General features: G+C 44.0%; 1 protein-coding gene across 5 annotated transcripts in view; it reads left to right on the forward strand.

The window, feature by feature from the left end:
* LOC135396516 (laminin subunit beta-1-like) overlaps positions 1-18181 on the forward strand; it is a 157271-nt gene that overhangs the window by 29233 nt on the left and 109857 nt on the right. For all 5 annotated transcript variants that reach the window (XM_064627532.1, XM_064627529.1, XM_064627533.1 and 2 more), the window contains 6 exons: positions 176-304; positions 6418-6693; positions 7592-7712; positions 10476-10664; positions 10791-10970; positions 16836-16942. In XM_064627532.1, coding sequence (XP_064483602.1) covers positions 176-304; positions 6418-6693; positions 7592-7712; positions 10476-10664; positions 10791-10970; positions 16836-16942 — 1002 coding nt within the window. The remainder of the gene's footprint in view (positions 1-175; positions 305-6417; positions 6694-7591; positions 7713-10475; positions 10665-10790; positions 10971-16835; positions 16943-18181) is intronic.

An 18181-nucleotide genomic window follows, 5' to 3' on the forward strand; every position in this document is an offset into this window, starting at 1 on the left:
GTCTCTTACACGTATTTCCGGATGCAATAGTCCCTTTAATGACACCACTCAAATTTAATAGTACAAGGAAGAACAAAACACTTATATGTTGTGAAGAAACTATGGACATCATGAAAGGAAATCAACCATCCTTCATTACGTCTCATCTGTAAATTTATGCTTGTTCCTTCTTTAGGTATATCAGTACTATGCGTACAATTGTGCCGAGTCATTCCCTGGTATTCCTATTGGTCCAAGACGCAACATCACTGATGTGACTTGTGAATCCAAGTACTCTGCGGTTGAGCCATCTTCTGGCGGTGAGGTAATGTAACATCCTATGTTTATTTATTCGTTTCATTTTTTATTGTTATTTTTCATTCATCATTCCCATCTTTAAAGCTTAGAAATTTTAGCAGTACCATTGAAGTACTTAGCAAATTTATATTGTTTAAAATGTATTCTTATGTACCATATTTGCTTGTGTATAGAACACACGTATTTAACTCAAAAGAAGGGAGTGAACCAAGGGTTGTGTCCAATATAAGAGGGAAAAGATTTAACTCTACAATCATAGTACACAAAACATGCGTTGTATTGTTATATGTCCATGTCCCTATCGTCGGAGTCGTGAGTCGCATTCTCTTTGTCGTTGTCGCTATCGTTGTTGTGACCCTCCCAGAGAAGGTAGTCCTCCGTGCCGTCCAGGGCGGACTATATCCCAGTCACTTAAAAGCTTTTTGTGACAATGTTGGGAGATATCTGATCCCACACTTGCACAATCCATTCACAAACTGTTTGCAGCAGCGGCCACCTCAGTTTGCCACTTTTTCTAAGTTCATCACCGCATCAGCGCTGGCCATCCACTACATGTACAGCTGTTGGACTTTATCCTTGAACAGCTTGTTTATGGAAACATCCAATGGCTGTAATACAGACGTCAGTCTGCCCGGTATAACCGCAATATCTGTCTGGCATTCAGAAAGCGTCTTCTGCAACAGTGTCACTAGATGCCTATGGTAACTGTCGAGCACTAAGAGTGCAGGCACTTGCAGGAGACCTCCAGGGTGCTTCTCCCACACTGTTTTTATTTAGTCCACCACTAGATTTTGGGACATCCAGCCCTTCTCCTGAACCTGGATATGAATTCCACATGGGAATGTTCCTTTTGGCATTGTCTGCGTTTTGAAGACTACGTACTGTGGAAGCTTCCTGTTGTCTGCAGTGACAGCCAGCATAACTGTGCATTTTTGCTTCTCTGCCCCTGATGTCCTTACTGTGACACTTCTTGCTCCCTTGGGGTGTATCGTTCTATTTGCAGGCATGTCGTAGTTCAGAGGGGTCTGGTCGGCGTTCCCAATGTGTGACAGAGTGAAGTTCTTTTCCATTCGTAAATTGATGACAAACTGGTGAAAATCTGTAACCTTGTCCTCAAGGTGTTCAGGAAGACACCTGCAAAAACTTGTCAGTCTTCGTAGTATCAGCCTGTTTCGTCGCACAAAGCGAACTTTCCATGCGTTGCTTGCTCTGAAATCGTTGGTGGCAATTCCCATCTTACGTGCTATTTGTCGTACATCTCTCTGTATAATCTCGCACGTCACTGCAAGTCCTTCCCGTCGAAGTTCTGGTACATGCGTGAAGACAGCACTTACCATTTCCGGAAACTTGCCGCTTTTTGGACCCCGGAACGCCATGCACATCCTCTTCGTCACCAGGAGGTGGTCCTTCTGCATCCTTTAATATCGCACTTGCGTCTCGTTCACGGAATATCTTCGAGCAGTGCCACAATTTCCATGCTCCTTTGCATGCACAATTACTAGGGGTGTGCGAATATTCGAGTTCTCGAATTCGAATCGAATATCAAACGCTCGAACTATTCGATTCGCGAATCGAATATCCAATATTCGATTTTTCGAATATTTGACTATTCTACGAATATGAACGACACAACCCGAAAGTGGGCTTCACCTGATGCTTCTGTGCATGAGGTGAAGCCTGCTTTACGAAATTGCCCTTGCTGCAGGATCAACACAGGCCGGATGGTGTCTAGTTTAAGATAACGTTATCCAAACTTAGTTTTGCAGACATTGTCTGTGGAAGGGGCGGCGCCCCTCCCACATGCAGTTTAGCGGTGCAGACGAGGGACTTTGATTTGATGTTTGTGAGGTTGCCTTTAAAAAGTTAGGACTCCTGAGTAATGACTACAGCCCACAAACAAGAAGGGTGTTTTAAAGATGTCCTTTATGTCTAAAATTTCAGCAGTGCAACTTCCTCGGGTGAGAGCACAGAAACTAAAGGGTGTTCTTGGCAAAACTGAGTCAGGATGCCAATTCGTTTGTTTCACAAATGGCCTGTGGTTGTCTGAAACAATTACAGCCTCATCCGTATAACATGCTACTGCCTGACATAAAATTTTGAAATGAAGATAACTACTCCAGTACTCCAGTAAGTGTAGGCTCACCTGAAAAGCAGGAAGCGCTCTGATGTAAAATTAAAGAGTAGGGGCTTTAAACAGAAGAGCTGCATGTCTCTCTTGTGACAGTTAATGCCAGAAAAATTACACTAAAGCCATGGGCCACAAAATGGAAACTTTTAGTGTGAAAGTCACATATTGTAAATTTTGCACGCATATTCAATATTCGATTCGGTATTCGGAATTTTTTCCCCCATTCGATTCGATATTCGATTCGACTTAAAATATTCGGATTCGCACACCCCTAACAATTACTATTAGCTTGAACGTAGATGTGTAGCGTGCACATTTTTCCATCTCAAACCAAAACTCCCAAACGTATCATTCTGCCGCGAGGGCCAGAAGCACTATCAACTGAAACCAGAGACAAACAGAAGCAAACTGGAGGGAACAGAGAGTGAGAGAGACTTTCCTTATGTCTCAAGTTGTCACCTCTTAGGCTCTTTGTCACTCTGGCTGCCCCTCACTCTTTTCGTCCACATGCCATTCTCCTCCTCACAGCGCAGTGAGAGAAAGACAACGGAAGACCCATGGCTTGCATTGCTGTACGAGAGTCACCCATGATACAAAAGTCGAGGTGCGTCTTATGCGAGAGGGAAAAAAGTGATCATAACTTGGTGTTCAAGTTGAGGGTGCGTTCAATACGCAAGCGTGTCTAATATGCGAGGAAATATGGTAAATGTATTTTTGTTCAGTGGGCAACTGTGTCAATTGATGCATCTTATGAATGGATGTGCATTTCTCACACAGTGTTGTGATTCTTTAAGCAGTGAAAGTAGCAATCTGAATTTTGTAAGACACATACAGTAAACCCCTGCTAATTCGCAGTCGCAAAAACCAGAAAAATATGAGTGAAATTCCAAAAAATTTTATGTAGCGATGGCACATTGTAAAAATTCTACATTTCAGCAAGCTTACTTTTGTAATGAAGTCACAATTACACAAAATGACCACTTATAACAAAAAACAATAACGAAAAGTCGAAATTGTAAGGCATAAAAAAATTTCATGATGAATGCTTGGCGTTCACGTTCATTCCACTGCCAACGCTTTGCACTGCTTGGTCTGTGCCATCCTCAGAACCATATGGCATGACAAGGCAAAGTCAAGCCCGTTTATAAACAATATTGATGGGAATGCTGTAGGCATCCGAATAAATAAATAAATAAATAAATAGATAAATAAACGCTGTCATTATATCGGAGTAACTTTCGCGAAAGCACCAGTCAGGGTCACGTCAACGAAGTAACACTCAACATGCACGTTTGTTGAGAACACGAAAATGTTTTATTTTGCACTTCAACAGGTATGCAATTGCTTAGATCTCCTAATTTATTTACAAAAAAGACATACACAACAGGAAGTGGAAACTTGGTCACTTCTCTACGTAGTCGCCTTGCAGTTCTGTATACTTTTTGCAACATTGAACCAACGACTGCAACCTCTTTGGTAGCCTGTCTAGGCCACTGGTATATCGGTGACACAAGAGCAGAGCGTGTTGAAAACACTCGATCACAGAGCCTGCCTTTCTTGGTCAGGAACATCTAAAAATCACTGGATGCAAAGAAGGGCAGTAGGGAGTATCAGGAAACAGTTCAAAGTTGTTTTCTTGAAGAAAATTTTATAGCAGTGTCCCTCGATGAGCTGGAGCATTGCGTGATGGAAGATCACGGTGGCTGCCTTTTGCGGATGTTTTATTTGCAATGCGGGAATAAATCTTTTTCAGTCACGTCTTGGTAGGGTACAGCTGTCACCATCGTGCCATTCGGGATGCAGTGGGTGACGATGACACCTTCACTGTCCCAGAACATGGCCTCCATCATCTCCGCACTAACGGCAACACGAAACTTCTTCGGTGGCAAGGAGTTGCAGTGCTTCCATTTGCTGCAACTGGCGTTTTGTTTCAGGGTTAAGAAACGGCATGAATGTCTCGTTCATTGGTATAATTGATTAAATAAAGTCGCCATTCATGCCACTGCCACGTGCAAAGCCTTGTGTTCATCCGTCGGCACTCGCAGCACCCACCCGCAGGAAACTTTCTGCATTTTCAAGTCTTCAAGACGGGTGGTATGGATCCTACCGAAATCCCAGTTGTGGTGGTGATCCCTTTTTAGTGCCAATTGGTGAGCTGCCAAGACCACTCCTTGCACTTGTGCAATCATGCTGTCGGGCCTGCTGGTGCATGGCCGAGGTCGCTTCGGTTTATTCTCTCTGGATGTTCAGCCGTTTGTTAACTTACACGGACACTAATGCACATTAGTGCACTAAGCTCATGAAGCCTTCTACGTAAGTTTCACTCCGCTGGCAATTAATTTTCGAGGAGGGTCATCCCACACAGGTGTGGGAATCAAATAATAACATGCTGTCTCTTGAAGCTGAATGTCTCTGTATTCAGTATCTGAAGTGTTACACAGACCACATGGCACCACGTGCATTTGATGTCCTTGATGGTGTTGCGCATCTCTCACTTAATCACAAGATATCTCGGCATATTTTGAGATGCCTGACATGCTTCCGCCCGCTTGCATACCAGAGAAAAAATTAGGAGGCCTTAGAACTTGAATGCCCCCTTGTAGATTGGAACAGCGTTGTGCCAAAAGCTCTTCCAAGGACAACATGAACGCTGATACCACATGAGACTCTGCACATCATCAACGACTTAATCCGTTGCTCGGCACGCAGTACCGTAGTCACCATTGTTCTTACCGTTGGCACTGCGTTGTCCATTAGAATGCATGTCGTCGATGGGTAATTCATCGACAAAGGTTTGAGTGTCGACTCGCAAATGTCTGCCAACTCACATTTTTGAAGGCACCGTTCTTTGCAATGAGGTTTAGCACCAGTGCAACATCTGTCGAGTAAGTGCAGCTTCAAGTCTAGCCACGTGCCTTTTCTCATCAAACAGTTCCCTGAGCCGTGGGCGCCATTGTAACACACAGTACCTCAGAAAAAACTTGAGGGCCCAATCCCTATGAGTCAGTCTATCTATCAGTCACTGAGTTTTCATTTTAATGCTCATGGACACTAGGCTTTTGGAACGGCCTCTTCCTTTGTTTTCAATGACGAGATGGAATCTTGCTTCTCAATTTTCACACATTTTACTGGTCAAAGGGATAATTCTGATCGCTACATGCCAGCAAATGCTTTAATAACTATCATTATATCGAAGTCTTCTTTAGATGTGTTCCAGTGGGTGACGGGAACAGCAATTTGATTGTAATATCGGGAGTTATTGTAATAGCCAAGATCGTAATAAACTGGCTCGACTCAAGCAATAGGTCAATCCCCCACACCTACAAATTGTAAAACAGTGGAAATATAATGTTTTTGTCTAAAAAAAGAAACCCTGCCTAGAGAATAAATTCAACCAAGAATGCAGCAAAAATGACAGCAGTGCAACATAGCACAAGCAACGAGCACAACGAGAAAACTAAGATGGTGGTGTCCATCCCCATTGTTGCAAGACCCATAGTTTTACCTGACAGTGTTCATTACACAAGACAGTTCCAAAGAAGTGTTTCACCAATATTCTGGTTTGCACAGTATCTCTGGAAAAAAAGAAAAAGTACATACTAATGTGTATCTGTAAATAATGGTACAGTGGAACTTGTTTATAGTGATGTTGGCCAGACCACTAAGAAACATCACCACATCAATACCTTCACTATATCAGTAATCCGTGACTGGGTTTCCAACATGTTGGGACCACAGGTTTACTTCACTATATTCATGTCTTTACTATATGCAGGTTTACTATATAGAGGTTCTACTGTATATGGTAGTGTTCTGTAGCTGCACCATGCTGCCATATCACCTACTAGATAGCCATTTTGAGAGAATCATTTTGAAAAATAATTGTTCCCCGAAATAGTGAGTTCTGTGTGGTCTAGTAGTCAAGTGAACTGCAACAAGCAGTGAAGCAGTTGCAGTGAACAAGCAACTGAAAAGAGGGACACCTGTTACAGGTGATCTTCCGTGTTTTGCCACCGCACATCCGCATTGCAGATCCGCACAGCCGAGATGTTCAGGATCTGCTGAAGATGACAAACCTTCGCATCAACTTCACCAAGCTGCATACACTAGGTGACAACTTACTGGATTCACGACGGGAGATCAAGGAGAAATATTATTATGCCATTTATGATATGGTGGTCAGAGGTTCCTGCTCTTGTTATGGTCATGCCAGTCAGTGCATAGCGGACGACGACAGCCTTCACAATGCCACCAGAATTCCAGACATGGTATGTTTTTTTTGTTGTTGCTTGATTTGGAAATTCTCCTTTGTTACATATGCATACACTGCACAGAGATATAGGTGTGCTACATTGCTGTGAATCCAATGCAATTGCATTAATTTTGACTTGAAGGGAACTGAAGATTTGTTTGAATAAAACTAAAGAATTGAAGGGAGTCGCTCCGTATGAGGGTATTACAGTGCATACTAGCTGCATCGGAGATGCATCATGGCTGTCTATGCCTTGAGGCAGGTTTGTAAATATGGCATGCTAGAAATATAAGAAGCCCATTCATATTGTAAAATATACTTATTTACAGACAAGCATCAAAACATTTGGGACTGTGATTTGTCAAAATGGTGAATTTACTGGAGAACCTTATTATTTTGCATCCCCAAAATTTTGTGAATTGGGTGCGGTCAATATATTCGCAACTACTAATATTCGTGAATGCCTCTGAACACTCCAGATCGCCGATTATACTCTATCTGTTGAAAATGCGGTTCATTAATCTCCATTTGTTGGAAGCATGTCAGAGCGCCGGAGAATAAGGCACAGGGACAGGAAACGAGAAATACTAACAATGCCCCTTTGCACCAAGAATATCCCAGGTCATTGGGAAGTATAAAAATGCCATCCCGGGACACGGAGCTTCACGTTTATCTTTTGTCGTTTTATCTTTACATTTTAACCATGTTTATCTTACGAAATTTAACTCCTCATTCATCATCTCCAAATAAAGTTGTTGTTTCAAAATTTTATAAAATTACCAAACTTACAGAAAATTGTGTGTGCCCCTTAAATTTGCGAATCTCTCGAAAATTAAGGGGGCATGAAATAAAAGGGTTCTACAGTATCTAAACACTGTGAATTTATCTAACAAACTTTTTTTTATCAAACACAGGTATACGGAAAGTGCCAGTGCACACATAATACAATGGGCTTGAACTGCGAGAGCTGCAAACCTCTGTACAATGACCAACAGTGGCAGCCGGCCAGTGAAAGAGATCCCAACCCCTGCAAATGTAAGCACTACCTGAAATGTGTTCATTGCGAAAGGAGCGTTTGAAACTGTCACCAAAAGGAGTACAAAGCCCTGCAGGCTTCCAATAAGCCAGAGAAGTACAGTGAAACCTTGTTACTTCGAACTCGCTTAATTTGAAATCCCAGATAATTATAAGAATTCCTGCAGTGCCGCTTTGACGCTTTGCCATCTGACCACTGTAGGGTTCAACCCCCTGAATTCCACCCGGGTGTGGGACCCGACCCGTATACCCAACCCGCTACACCCAAACAGCTGGAACACCAACTCAGTAACTATAGTCACTGAACATGTTTTATCGAGAATGTAGATATGAGCTTACATTTCTCTGGACCCAGACAACAAGTTCGTATCTAGCACAGTCCTACCCAGCCAGACAAAGAAGGAAAGAACCACAAGCTATCATCAACCCGCCTTTTTAGTCCTCACGACGGCCCTTATCATCCAGATAAAGCCGAGGACCACAAACAAGTGCACAGGCACGCACCCTGTCTTGGAGCTAAAAGCAATGTCCCACACCACTTAATTCAAAGCATGTGTGCACCACAGTCTGCTTAATTCACAATGTTTCCCATGCGGTTCCTTCAATCACCTTCAGCGTGGCACATCAGTGAGTCACCCTCAGCTTTGCAGCGCCCTCGAAACCCCATGCCTAGTGACTTGTAAGTCATATTGCATAACCTCCTCATCATTGCCATTGCTTTCACCATGCTCTCACTTTTGCTTTTCCGTTTCGCTGACAATCAATTGCAGGGATTTGCAATATTGCGCAAAACTGCTCCAAAGCCAGAAACTAGGAGCGGCTAGGCTCTATTGCAAAATATAGAGCATTTCTTTTTCCACGGTAGTGCACATTATTTTCTTTGAACCAGAAGGACACGGACATTGATGATATGTGGCTCTTTTGTGCCAGAAAATTAGGAAATTCACATGAGGTGCTTCCAGCCCACTGTCTGTTCTTATGTGAACTCATTGTCCGTGCGCCATAAAAACACGAATCATCATCATCATCATCCTTTTTTTCCGCACTGGTAAGACAGGTACTGTAACCAAACATGAGCACACACTCATGTGAAACTTTGTTTGTTGTGCAGTAGTCCGATTACCAAGCAGGCCTAATTAGTGCATATGACCACTGGAAGAGAAATGATGATGTTTCAGGTCACCCACCCAAGGCTTGGTAGAACTGCAGCCAAACGCTTTGAAAATTGGTATTTGGGTGCTCCAGGGCAGTAAAAAAATGCACATTTCTGTGCTCCATGCTGCTTTAAAGTGCATATTTTGATTCTCCAAAAATTGCTCAACATTACATTTTGGGAGTAGCATCACTTGTACAGTCGACCACTCTTTACCCAAGCTTCACTTATCGGGATCCCACGCTATCCAAACAAAAATCGTCGGGACAGATTTCACTCCGTGCACTTTAGCTTCATTTAACCTTGCATCAGTTTCTGGATCCAGACAAGAATTTCCAGGAGCCACTATAGAAAAGTACCCATCAAGCTGCCTCGCGTATCCGGCCTTGGATCAGAGTCAGTGTGCGACCTCCATTTTTGCCAGCACAGCGACAACCTTTTAGGGTAGAGTGAACTACTCCGTACTCTGCTTCACAGATTTCCCCCTTTTCCATTGTACCCATGCCAGTCCAATCCATGATGACCAGTCCAATCATTTGAAGCTGGAGAGGAAGGAAGGGCCTTCAGTCCGAAAGTCAGTCAAAAAGTCCACCAGCAGGTCTCGAGTACTTTGATGTGCCATCACTTAGATGAAGACATTGTTGATTTTGTCAGTTGCAATGATGACAGCTGTGGATCAGATGGCAACACTGAAGATCCACGTGTGGTGATGCTCGAAGAGGCCTGAAATTCACTCAGAACTGCTTTGGTGTTTTTCTAGCAAAAGAATAATGTTCCTCAAGTTAGTGCCACAACTAAGAGCTTAGGAGAACTTGGGCCTTATACAGTCGAGCCCATTTATTGCAATCTTCTCTATAACGATAATTCCAATATTACGATCAAATTGCTGGTTCTCATCAGCTCGCCTATTGAAGTACAAGACATCAGTATAACGATCGCTGCGAAAGCATTTGCTCGCATATAGTGATCAGAATTCTCCCAGCAGTTGGTAAAACACGTTGAAAATGGAAAAGCAAGATTGCACTTTTTCAATGAAAGCAAATTGTTGTGGTATTTCAAGAGCCTTAGCATCTGTGAGCGTTAAAGTGAGAACACACTGCGTTTATCCGTGCATGACTGCCAGTGATTAGATGTGCGTGTTGCAAGGCGTGCGACTTCAAAAGGGCAGAAGGGGCTTGCGAGAAGTAGAGAAGGTTCTTCCCTCTCCACATTGTTCTCTCACCCTCAAGTTTATTTGTTCTTTTTCTTGTTTGCTGTGTGCTACAGTGGCGTCTCTGGCTCCAAGACTTGAAGGAAAGACCCGCCCGGAAGTAGCACGTGCTCGATAGGTTTTGTACTGGTGCAAAACCTCGTTGTGAAGTACCGTGGCTTCCAATACGTGTGTTGGATTCGATATTCGAATCTAAGACGACCCCCCGACTTTGAAACACAGGATTTTGGGAAAAAAGTTAGTTTTAGATTTGAGAAAATACGGTACTCAAGACCTTCGAATAATTGCAATGGTCTACTTTACAAGATGTTGTCCAGTGCCTTGTACCTCCACTAGAGTAAATTAATTTTATTATGAGTTGTTGATGAGTCTTTCTTTTCTTTTTTGCTATATTTTACAGTGTGCAATTGTAACAACCACGCTGACCGCTGCCACTTTGATCCTGCGGTGTGGGAACGCTCAGGCCGTGTCAGTGGTGGTGTTTGTGATGATTGCCGTGATAACACCATGGGTATTAGCTGTGAGACCTGCTTGCCATTCTTCTACAAGGATCCCCAGAGGGACATCACAGACCGTTATGCTTGCCAACGTATGTGGATCTTTTGTCTGAAGTATCTAAAGTAAAGTATCTTCTGTGTTGTTCTGAGAATTGCATAATCAGGGCCTCAGTGTACATCAGATTTCCCCCGCCAATATTTTTCCACAACTTCCACAGCGTGTGACTGTGACCCTCGTGGCTCACTCGAAGAGGGGGTGTGTGACTCCCATGATGACCCAGCGGCAGGGTTAGTAGCTGGCCGCTGCCACTGCAAGAGCAATGTGGAATCACGGCGGTGTGACAGATGTAAGAAAGGACACTACAACTTCCAGGCTACCAATCCTTTTGGCTGCCAACGTATGTATTGACTGTAGTTTTTATGCTCTGTCTTGCATTATTTTGCAACCACTCTTAGGGTCTATTAACACGATGCAACTTTAGTGCCGCGCAGCAAGGTCGTGCATGTGAACGGTATGTGCAACACAGTTGCCAGCGCTGCAGCACAGATCTCCCCACGATTGATTCTTCTCGCATCCTTGAGGCGCAACCTGTCCATCACTTCTGGCTCCTCCTCCGAAGACATTCGATCGCAGTGGCTGGCTGTCGTGGCATAACATCCTAGACATAATTTCCACGGCCCAGTTGACTTGGGTTATGAAGACTGCTATAGCAGCATGGAAGCTCTCCCAATGGTTCATATCAAATATTTCACGAGAATGAGTTCTTGAATACTCCACTACAAAACTGTCAACTGCATTTTCGGTTCTCTCTCTCGCTCTCGTGTGATTGGACGAAGATGATGACGACATTTTCTCGCATCATCTCATCAGTTCATTCAACACTATGATGCAGCGAGTTGCTCATCGTGTGAAAGGAGCTCACTCTCTGCAACTTTAATTGCATGCAACTGTTGCTGGAACGAAGTTGCATCACGTGAGTTGACCCTTCAATACAGTTCGTCATGCTCATAGCAAACACCCATTGCTCACGAAAGCCATTTGCTATTTCTGAAGGTCCTTGCATGTGGACTGGTCACTTCAGTTATGTCCAGACTTCAGATTAAAACTAAAAGCATTTTGTGATTCGCCTGATCATCACCTTGACTGCTTCGTTCATGCTTGTCCAGAATACAGAAGTCCTCTGAGGAACCAGTAGTTGAAGTGAAGATGAAAATGGACTGTGTGAGGGTACAAGCATTTTTAAATTAGGGCTGTGCAAATATTCGACATTTCAAATACAAATCAAATACTTGCAGCATTCATATTCGATTCTATATTCGTGGCTTTCTAATGAATGTTCTTGGAATATTTGAGATTTCCTGAATGTACGAGCCATACGTGCTGAACCCATGCAGGGTTTTCCCGACGCGAACGTACTGTAGCAGTGCATTCCGTGCTCATTATGTCAGCGTCGTGCGAAATCATCAAGTGTGTTTGCAAACGATTTCTCGACAGCTTCTTACCAGTCGCGTGTTGTACAGATCCCCTCGTGGTAACGAGCCTCCACTAGCGAAACACACACAATGGATGGCTGAAATTTTGTATCAGAAATGGTGTGCCGTCCACATGTCAGGCGTGAATGACATCGACTCAATACATTTTGTATGGTGGTTTCGAGTTCTGCTTGAACTGCACTCCTTGTGTCGTGAAAGAGTTTTGGTACTAACGTCCGGGAGAGCGTAGTTCTCAAAGGAGGGCAGTAGCCTGGCACTGCCTCGGCTAAAAGTTCCTGAAAGCCGCGATCCTCCGACACATTGTACGGTTGGTTATCCCAGGCTATCATGCGTGCCACTTTGACGTCCAGTGCTTCTTTACGAGCATATGGTAGCGCTCTTTTTGTGGCGAACTTGTCGATTCTTTGCTGTTCCGCATTCTTCATTTTTCATTTCATTTCATTTATTTGTTCTTACTTTTACAGTAAGCCCAGGGTAATGGGGAAAAAAGCCACGCAATGTGGCTTGACGAGTTCCAGCCCAGTTTCTTCTGCAGGGGAGCACACAAGCAGTTTAAATACAAGCGATACAAGTAACACAAGTGATACAAAACGCACAAAAAAGAAAAAAGAAATAACACATGGAGGCTACGTTAATTGCAACACTTCGCAAGAACCGTGCTCGACTGAAAACATGTAATTCGTCATTCATCAGCGGCAAAGAGAAGGCGCCTAATGTCAGGTTTGCTGATGTTTAGGAAGTTAACCTGCGTATGGACATTAAGTAATGTTGGGAACTGATATATTAGTTTTATTCCGTATTCTGTCCGGGGCCTATGAACAAACCAGGTCGGGAGGGAACGTAAGCAATGTAAGTGTTCATTTTTTACTAGCTTAACAAGGTTATGAAAGCTATAGTTATTTTGGTGGTGCATGCGTATATAAGTTATAATTAAGTGGTATTTGTACAATTCTGTCACCGTTATGAGGGATAAATTTGTAAATAAATGTTTTGTGCTCGTATTGTAACCTACATTTGCCATTGCCCAAACTGCTTTTTTCTGTAAGACTAGAAGGCGTTCGATATTTTTCTTGGTCGAGATTCCCCACACAAGGTGACAGTACTGTACGTGAGAAAGGAATAAGGCCTTCTATATTACCAATTTGGCTTTAGTAGGAAGATAGAAATGTCTGTAATGTATCCTTACTGCTGAAGATATTTTGGATTGCACGTGTTGACAGTGCTCATCCCAAGACATTGTATGTATGAGAAAAATATACTTCCAATAATTTAAATCTATCCACTATGTGAACAGAATTAGAAGCCATTCGATATTTCGATATTCGATAGTTCGATATTTCTATAAATTTTCTTATGTTTACGTCGAAATATCATAGCCTTAGTTTTCTTCGTATTTATCATAAGTTTGTTTTTCTGCGCCCAAGAGTGCATGGTATCAAGTACTGTATTAGTTCGTTCAATCAAGTCATTCGCACAAGACCCCGACAAAAATATACTGACATCTGAAACTCAGCATAAACTAGGTAATGTCGCTTCAGCAATTCAAGCAATTCAACAATCAGCAATGGCAAGTGCGCCACATGAGGAGGAAACTTCTTTTTCATTGTTTTCTGTTTTTTGTTTCCTGTTTCACCAGGCTTTTGTGCGAAATCTGTCTGTCGGTTTTGTGGACAGCGCCAGTAACTACAGCTAGTTATGGCAACACATGGCAGGTACAAAACGTTGTCGATCGGCATCAAGGGAGCCATTCTCGAAGATGTTGCGAAAGGACATCTCGGGTTCGATGACATTCGTGGCGGTGGGCAACAACGTTGAATGTTGAAGTGTGTGAGCTACTTACAGGACACTGGTACTGGTACTGTGAGCAACGTGTCCTGCAACACGGAAGATGGCGAAAGTGAAGATATTCCGCCGAGAGTGCGCATTGTGGGCGACCAAGCGCGAGCGATGTTGAAGCCGGACTCAACTGGGCCCGACGTTGAACTGAACCTATTGTTCGCTATTGTTATTATTTCAAGTTGATGCGCTCCAAACGTCATGTGACGGCACGGGAAAACTGTTCCAATAGCCTGGGATTTCAAAGAAACGACCCAACTGGTCATCGCGCGAGAACTCGTGATGAATCACAGCGAAGTCATGCACTTAACGCACCATACAAAATAAGGAAAAGTTGAGCGCTCTATTTGTCGTACGAAGATAATGCCGATAGCGCATTCCATCGCATCAGCGCTCTATGTGGATGTTCTCAGATACGCGTTTCAAGTGCAAACGACAGCAGGCGATCACAGACTGGCTTTGCTAATAAAAGTTACATTAACCTTGTTCTTTGTATTTTTTTTTTTTTTTTGCCAATTCTTTAGTTCAACCTTCAAATAATTCGATCAAATTTCGCGTTCTCCTCAGTATCAAGTTAACGGAAGCTTACTGTACAGCCTCTGGAGCTCATCCTCTCATGGCTTGTTAATGCCAACGTCCAGATACTGTACTTGAGACATCATGCCACCGGGAATTATGACCAGGTCGCTGCCATAGTCTCGAATCAGTTCCTTACTGTGGTCACCTGTGTGACCCCTGAATGTATCCACCACCAACATGGAACGGCGATGGCAATGCGAGGAGTACCTGGCCGACGAAATCACACAACCTTCAACCAGTTGTCGAAAATTTTGAATGTCATCCCCCCTTTTTCGTTGCACCGAAGAATGGCACCATGTGGGAACTGTTCATTCTTTGGCAGAGTATTCCTGGTGAAAATCACGTACGGGGGCAGCTTCTTTCCATCTGACGTGTAGGACAGCATGACGATGATCCATTGCCTGTCGCCCCTGATCGTTTACACCTTCACCTCTCCCGCGCCGACATCTTTGACTGCTTTGTTCGACGGCATGTTGAACCCGACTGGTGTCTGGTCAGCATTGACGATTTGGCTACATAGCAGAGTTACATATTGTTGAAACTCCCTCATCTTTTCTTCAAAGTACTGAGGAAGTCGCTGGCACACCGATGTTTGTCTTCGCGTAGACAACCCTGCCCTTTTCATGATCTTTTTTACACAAGACCTCCTGGCCTTGAAAATTGTTGGTGGGATTACGTTCTTGCGGGCGAGTTGACGTGCCTTCACATGAATCATTTCTGCTGTCACGGTGACACACTTTCCACGCTGGTCCTTGATGTAGTTGCTGAGGGCCTTCTCGATGTCCACTTGCCGTCCACTCTTTGGACCACTGAAAGCGTTGTGGCTTGACAAACAGTTGAATAGTTTCTGTTCCTGACTCAACCACCTCCGCACATTCACTTCTGAGAGTCTGTAGCGCCTTCAGCCTCCACGCTGTTTCCTGTCACTGTGGGTGCCTCAGTTGCTTTGCACTCGAAGGCAGCCAGATAAAACGTGCATGTGGGTGACATGACAAGTAGCAGTACAATCCCGCGATGTACAAAGAATTACACTAATACATGTGGGATGCGAGTATAGTGAATGGCAAGGACGAGTACAAAAAAAAAGCACATACAGCACATGATGAGTGGGTGAAGTGCCTGCAATTGGGTAAAGCCTATCACATGCAGTTAGGAAAGTTACCAACAGTTTTCCTTCCTTTCTTTCTCCTTCCTGTTCCTTCTCCCTCGCCTCTCATCGCGAGACAGGAGATATGAGGCACCAAAGCACGTGCCCATGTGGCCATAGTTTTGATTCGAAGACTAGGCAGATATTCGGCATTTCATATTTGGGGGCAAAAAAATAAAAACTCGTCTTGGGATCGTGCAAATACGGTAGTGTGACCACAAAATCCATTGTTTTGGTGTGCTGCTAGGGGAATTCGTTTTAATAATTTTAAAAAATCCAGTTTCCCCAACATGGTGGCGCCCAGTAAATAAGAGTGAAGTATAACTTTAGACAACCTGTAATAATGCCAAACTGTATTTCAACCTGTGATTGTCCAGACACCTCAGAAAATGGGTGGCGCTCCAGGTATAGACAGGTCCCATTAATGGCCAGACTTCCTTTTATGGCACAGCTCAAGCTCACACAGCTTTGGCTCATGCATGTTGAAGGCGCCATGGAACACTGTCTCTGCACTCGACAGATGGTGTCCTATGCATCTGATTCAGGTGGAACACTTCTCTCTGAGTATGATCCATGCTCAGGAGACACAACATGTCATTAGCCCAGCTGGCGTGGCTCCAAGACCAGTTTTGTGATGGAGTGTTGTACACGTGGGTTTGTGTTGGCGCTCGGCAAGAGTGCTTCACCAAAGAGGCACTGAGCTGTGACGTGACTAGAAAGAGGTCCATTGTGCAGCCACTCCACTTCATTAGTCATCTTTTCTGCTCCTCATATTCAGTGCTTTTGTTTCCATTTCTCCACACTTCCCTTGATCACTATGCAGTGACCATCACCAGGCAATACATGCTTGCTGCGGTGCTAAAGTCAGGGAGCCCAAATATGCAGGAAGAAAAGTTTCAGTTTCAGTTTATTTTTGCACCAAAAGATGATGCTGGGAGGACTGGGCAAAAAGCAACTGAAATGCCAAGTGCCAACATTTTGGTGCCCAATTTGTGGACGTATTAATTAAGTGAACTAATTATGTGGGTACTTTTATGGAAATAGATAATGTAGCATCTGTCAAACCTGTCAAAAAAATATTTTGATGCATCGGTTACAGATGTCTTTGCATCCAGGGAGCAGTTTGCAAGCAGATAATGTGCTAGAATAGTTATGGACTACAACTTTATGGCTGGATTTTCTCACTTGATTGTACTCATTATTTCAGCATGCACATGCAACGAGCTTGGCACCATTGGTGATGGATGCAATGTGTGGACTGGAGAGTGTACCTGCAAGCGCAACGTTGTGGGCCGTGACTGCGACAAGTGCATGGTGAATATTTTTTAACTTTGCGTGTTAGAATGTTTTTACTATTAATAGGGCCTTGATGACATTTCCCAATAAATGTTCCCCTTAATACTTAAAGCACTCATTACGCAAATCCAAATGGGTAAATATATCCCGTTTGTAGCGAGTTAGATCAGCTCCCATGGCTTAGTGGCCACAGTGATGGCATTCCATGCTGTGACTAGGAGGTGACCCTTGCAGTGGTTTATCCAGGGCGGTGGGTGTTCGAAAAAATTAGGGGGGGGGGGGGGGGGGAGGGGTCATTGTTATAGTTACGTCTTTACAGCTTAACATATCGTTACCGACATGTGTCTAAAGCTGAAATCGCAAGGGCACCCACTGTACGGGCTACATAGGTGGAAAAGTTGGGGGGGTGTGGGGGGTCTGGATAAATCACTGGACCCAGGTTCGAATCTGGGTGCCAGCTGTGCTCTCTGGGTGTCCCTGGGATTTTGTCAGATGCTTTAAGACACATGTTCTCTGTGAAGTCAGCCCAGGATGTACAATCCCCTCCAGCGTAATGTCACCAGGCAGGCAGGCAGATCAATCGCAAATAGCACGACGTCACCGTCACCACCACCACCACCACCACCGCCACGGCAAATTAGCTCAAGAAGTGTCAGAGGGCAGTCAAAAAATAAAGTACAATTTCCTTTGTCTGACAAAGAGACTTGTCATGGGGACAAATTCCTGATGCAGTGACATCCCAAGCAACAAACAAAGGTTGGGCCAAGCTAGGCTATAGTTAGGCTGGCCTACCTGGCCTTGCTTGGTACATCAATGGCCAACAAGCTTGTTTCTTGATACGGATCTGTACCTTGGCCAACGATTTGCCAAGCATTGGCCAACCTACATTGTGCCAAGCTTGTGCCAAGATACAGACCAAAGCATTCCTGCGGCGTCCCTCATTTTCAGACTCAATTGTCTCGCGCCGTAAGGTAACGATATACTATTATTTGTTTGTTGCTCGAATTTCCCACAACGTTTCCTGCGGAAAAACAGATACTATACATAATTTCATACCTGCCAACTCCCGGATTCGGACTGGTTTGTACGATTGTACGGCCCTTTCTATATCTCAAACGCCTGCTTTTTCTCTGGGCACGCAGACAAAACGTCAATCAAATACCAGCCCAATTGCCGTCGGCATCACTGCCGCTTCCCGGAGCCTCTGTGTTACGGAGTTCAGGTGTTCTGGTCACGGTTGTAGTTCTAGCACTTCTA

Source organism: Ornithodoros turicata, chromosome 6 (assembly GCF_037126465.1).
Source record: "Ornithodoros turicata isolate Travis chromosome 6, ASM3712646v1, whole genome shotgun sequence".
Taxonomy (NCBI): domain Eukaryota; kingdom Metazoa; phylum Arthropoda; class Arachnida; order Ixodida; family Argasidae; genus Ornithodoros; species Ornithodoros turicata.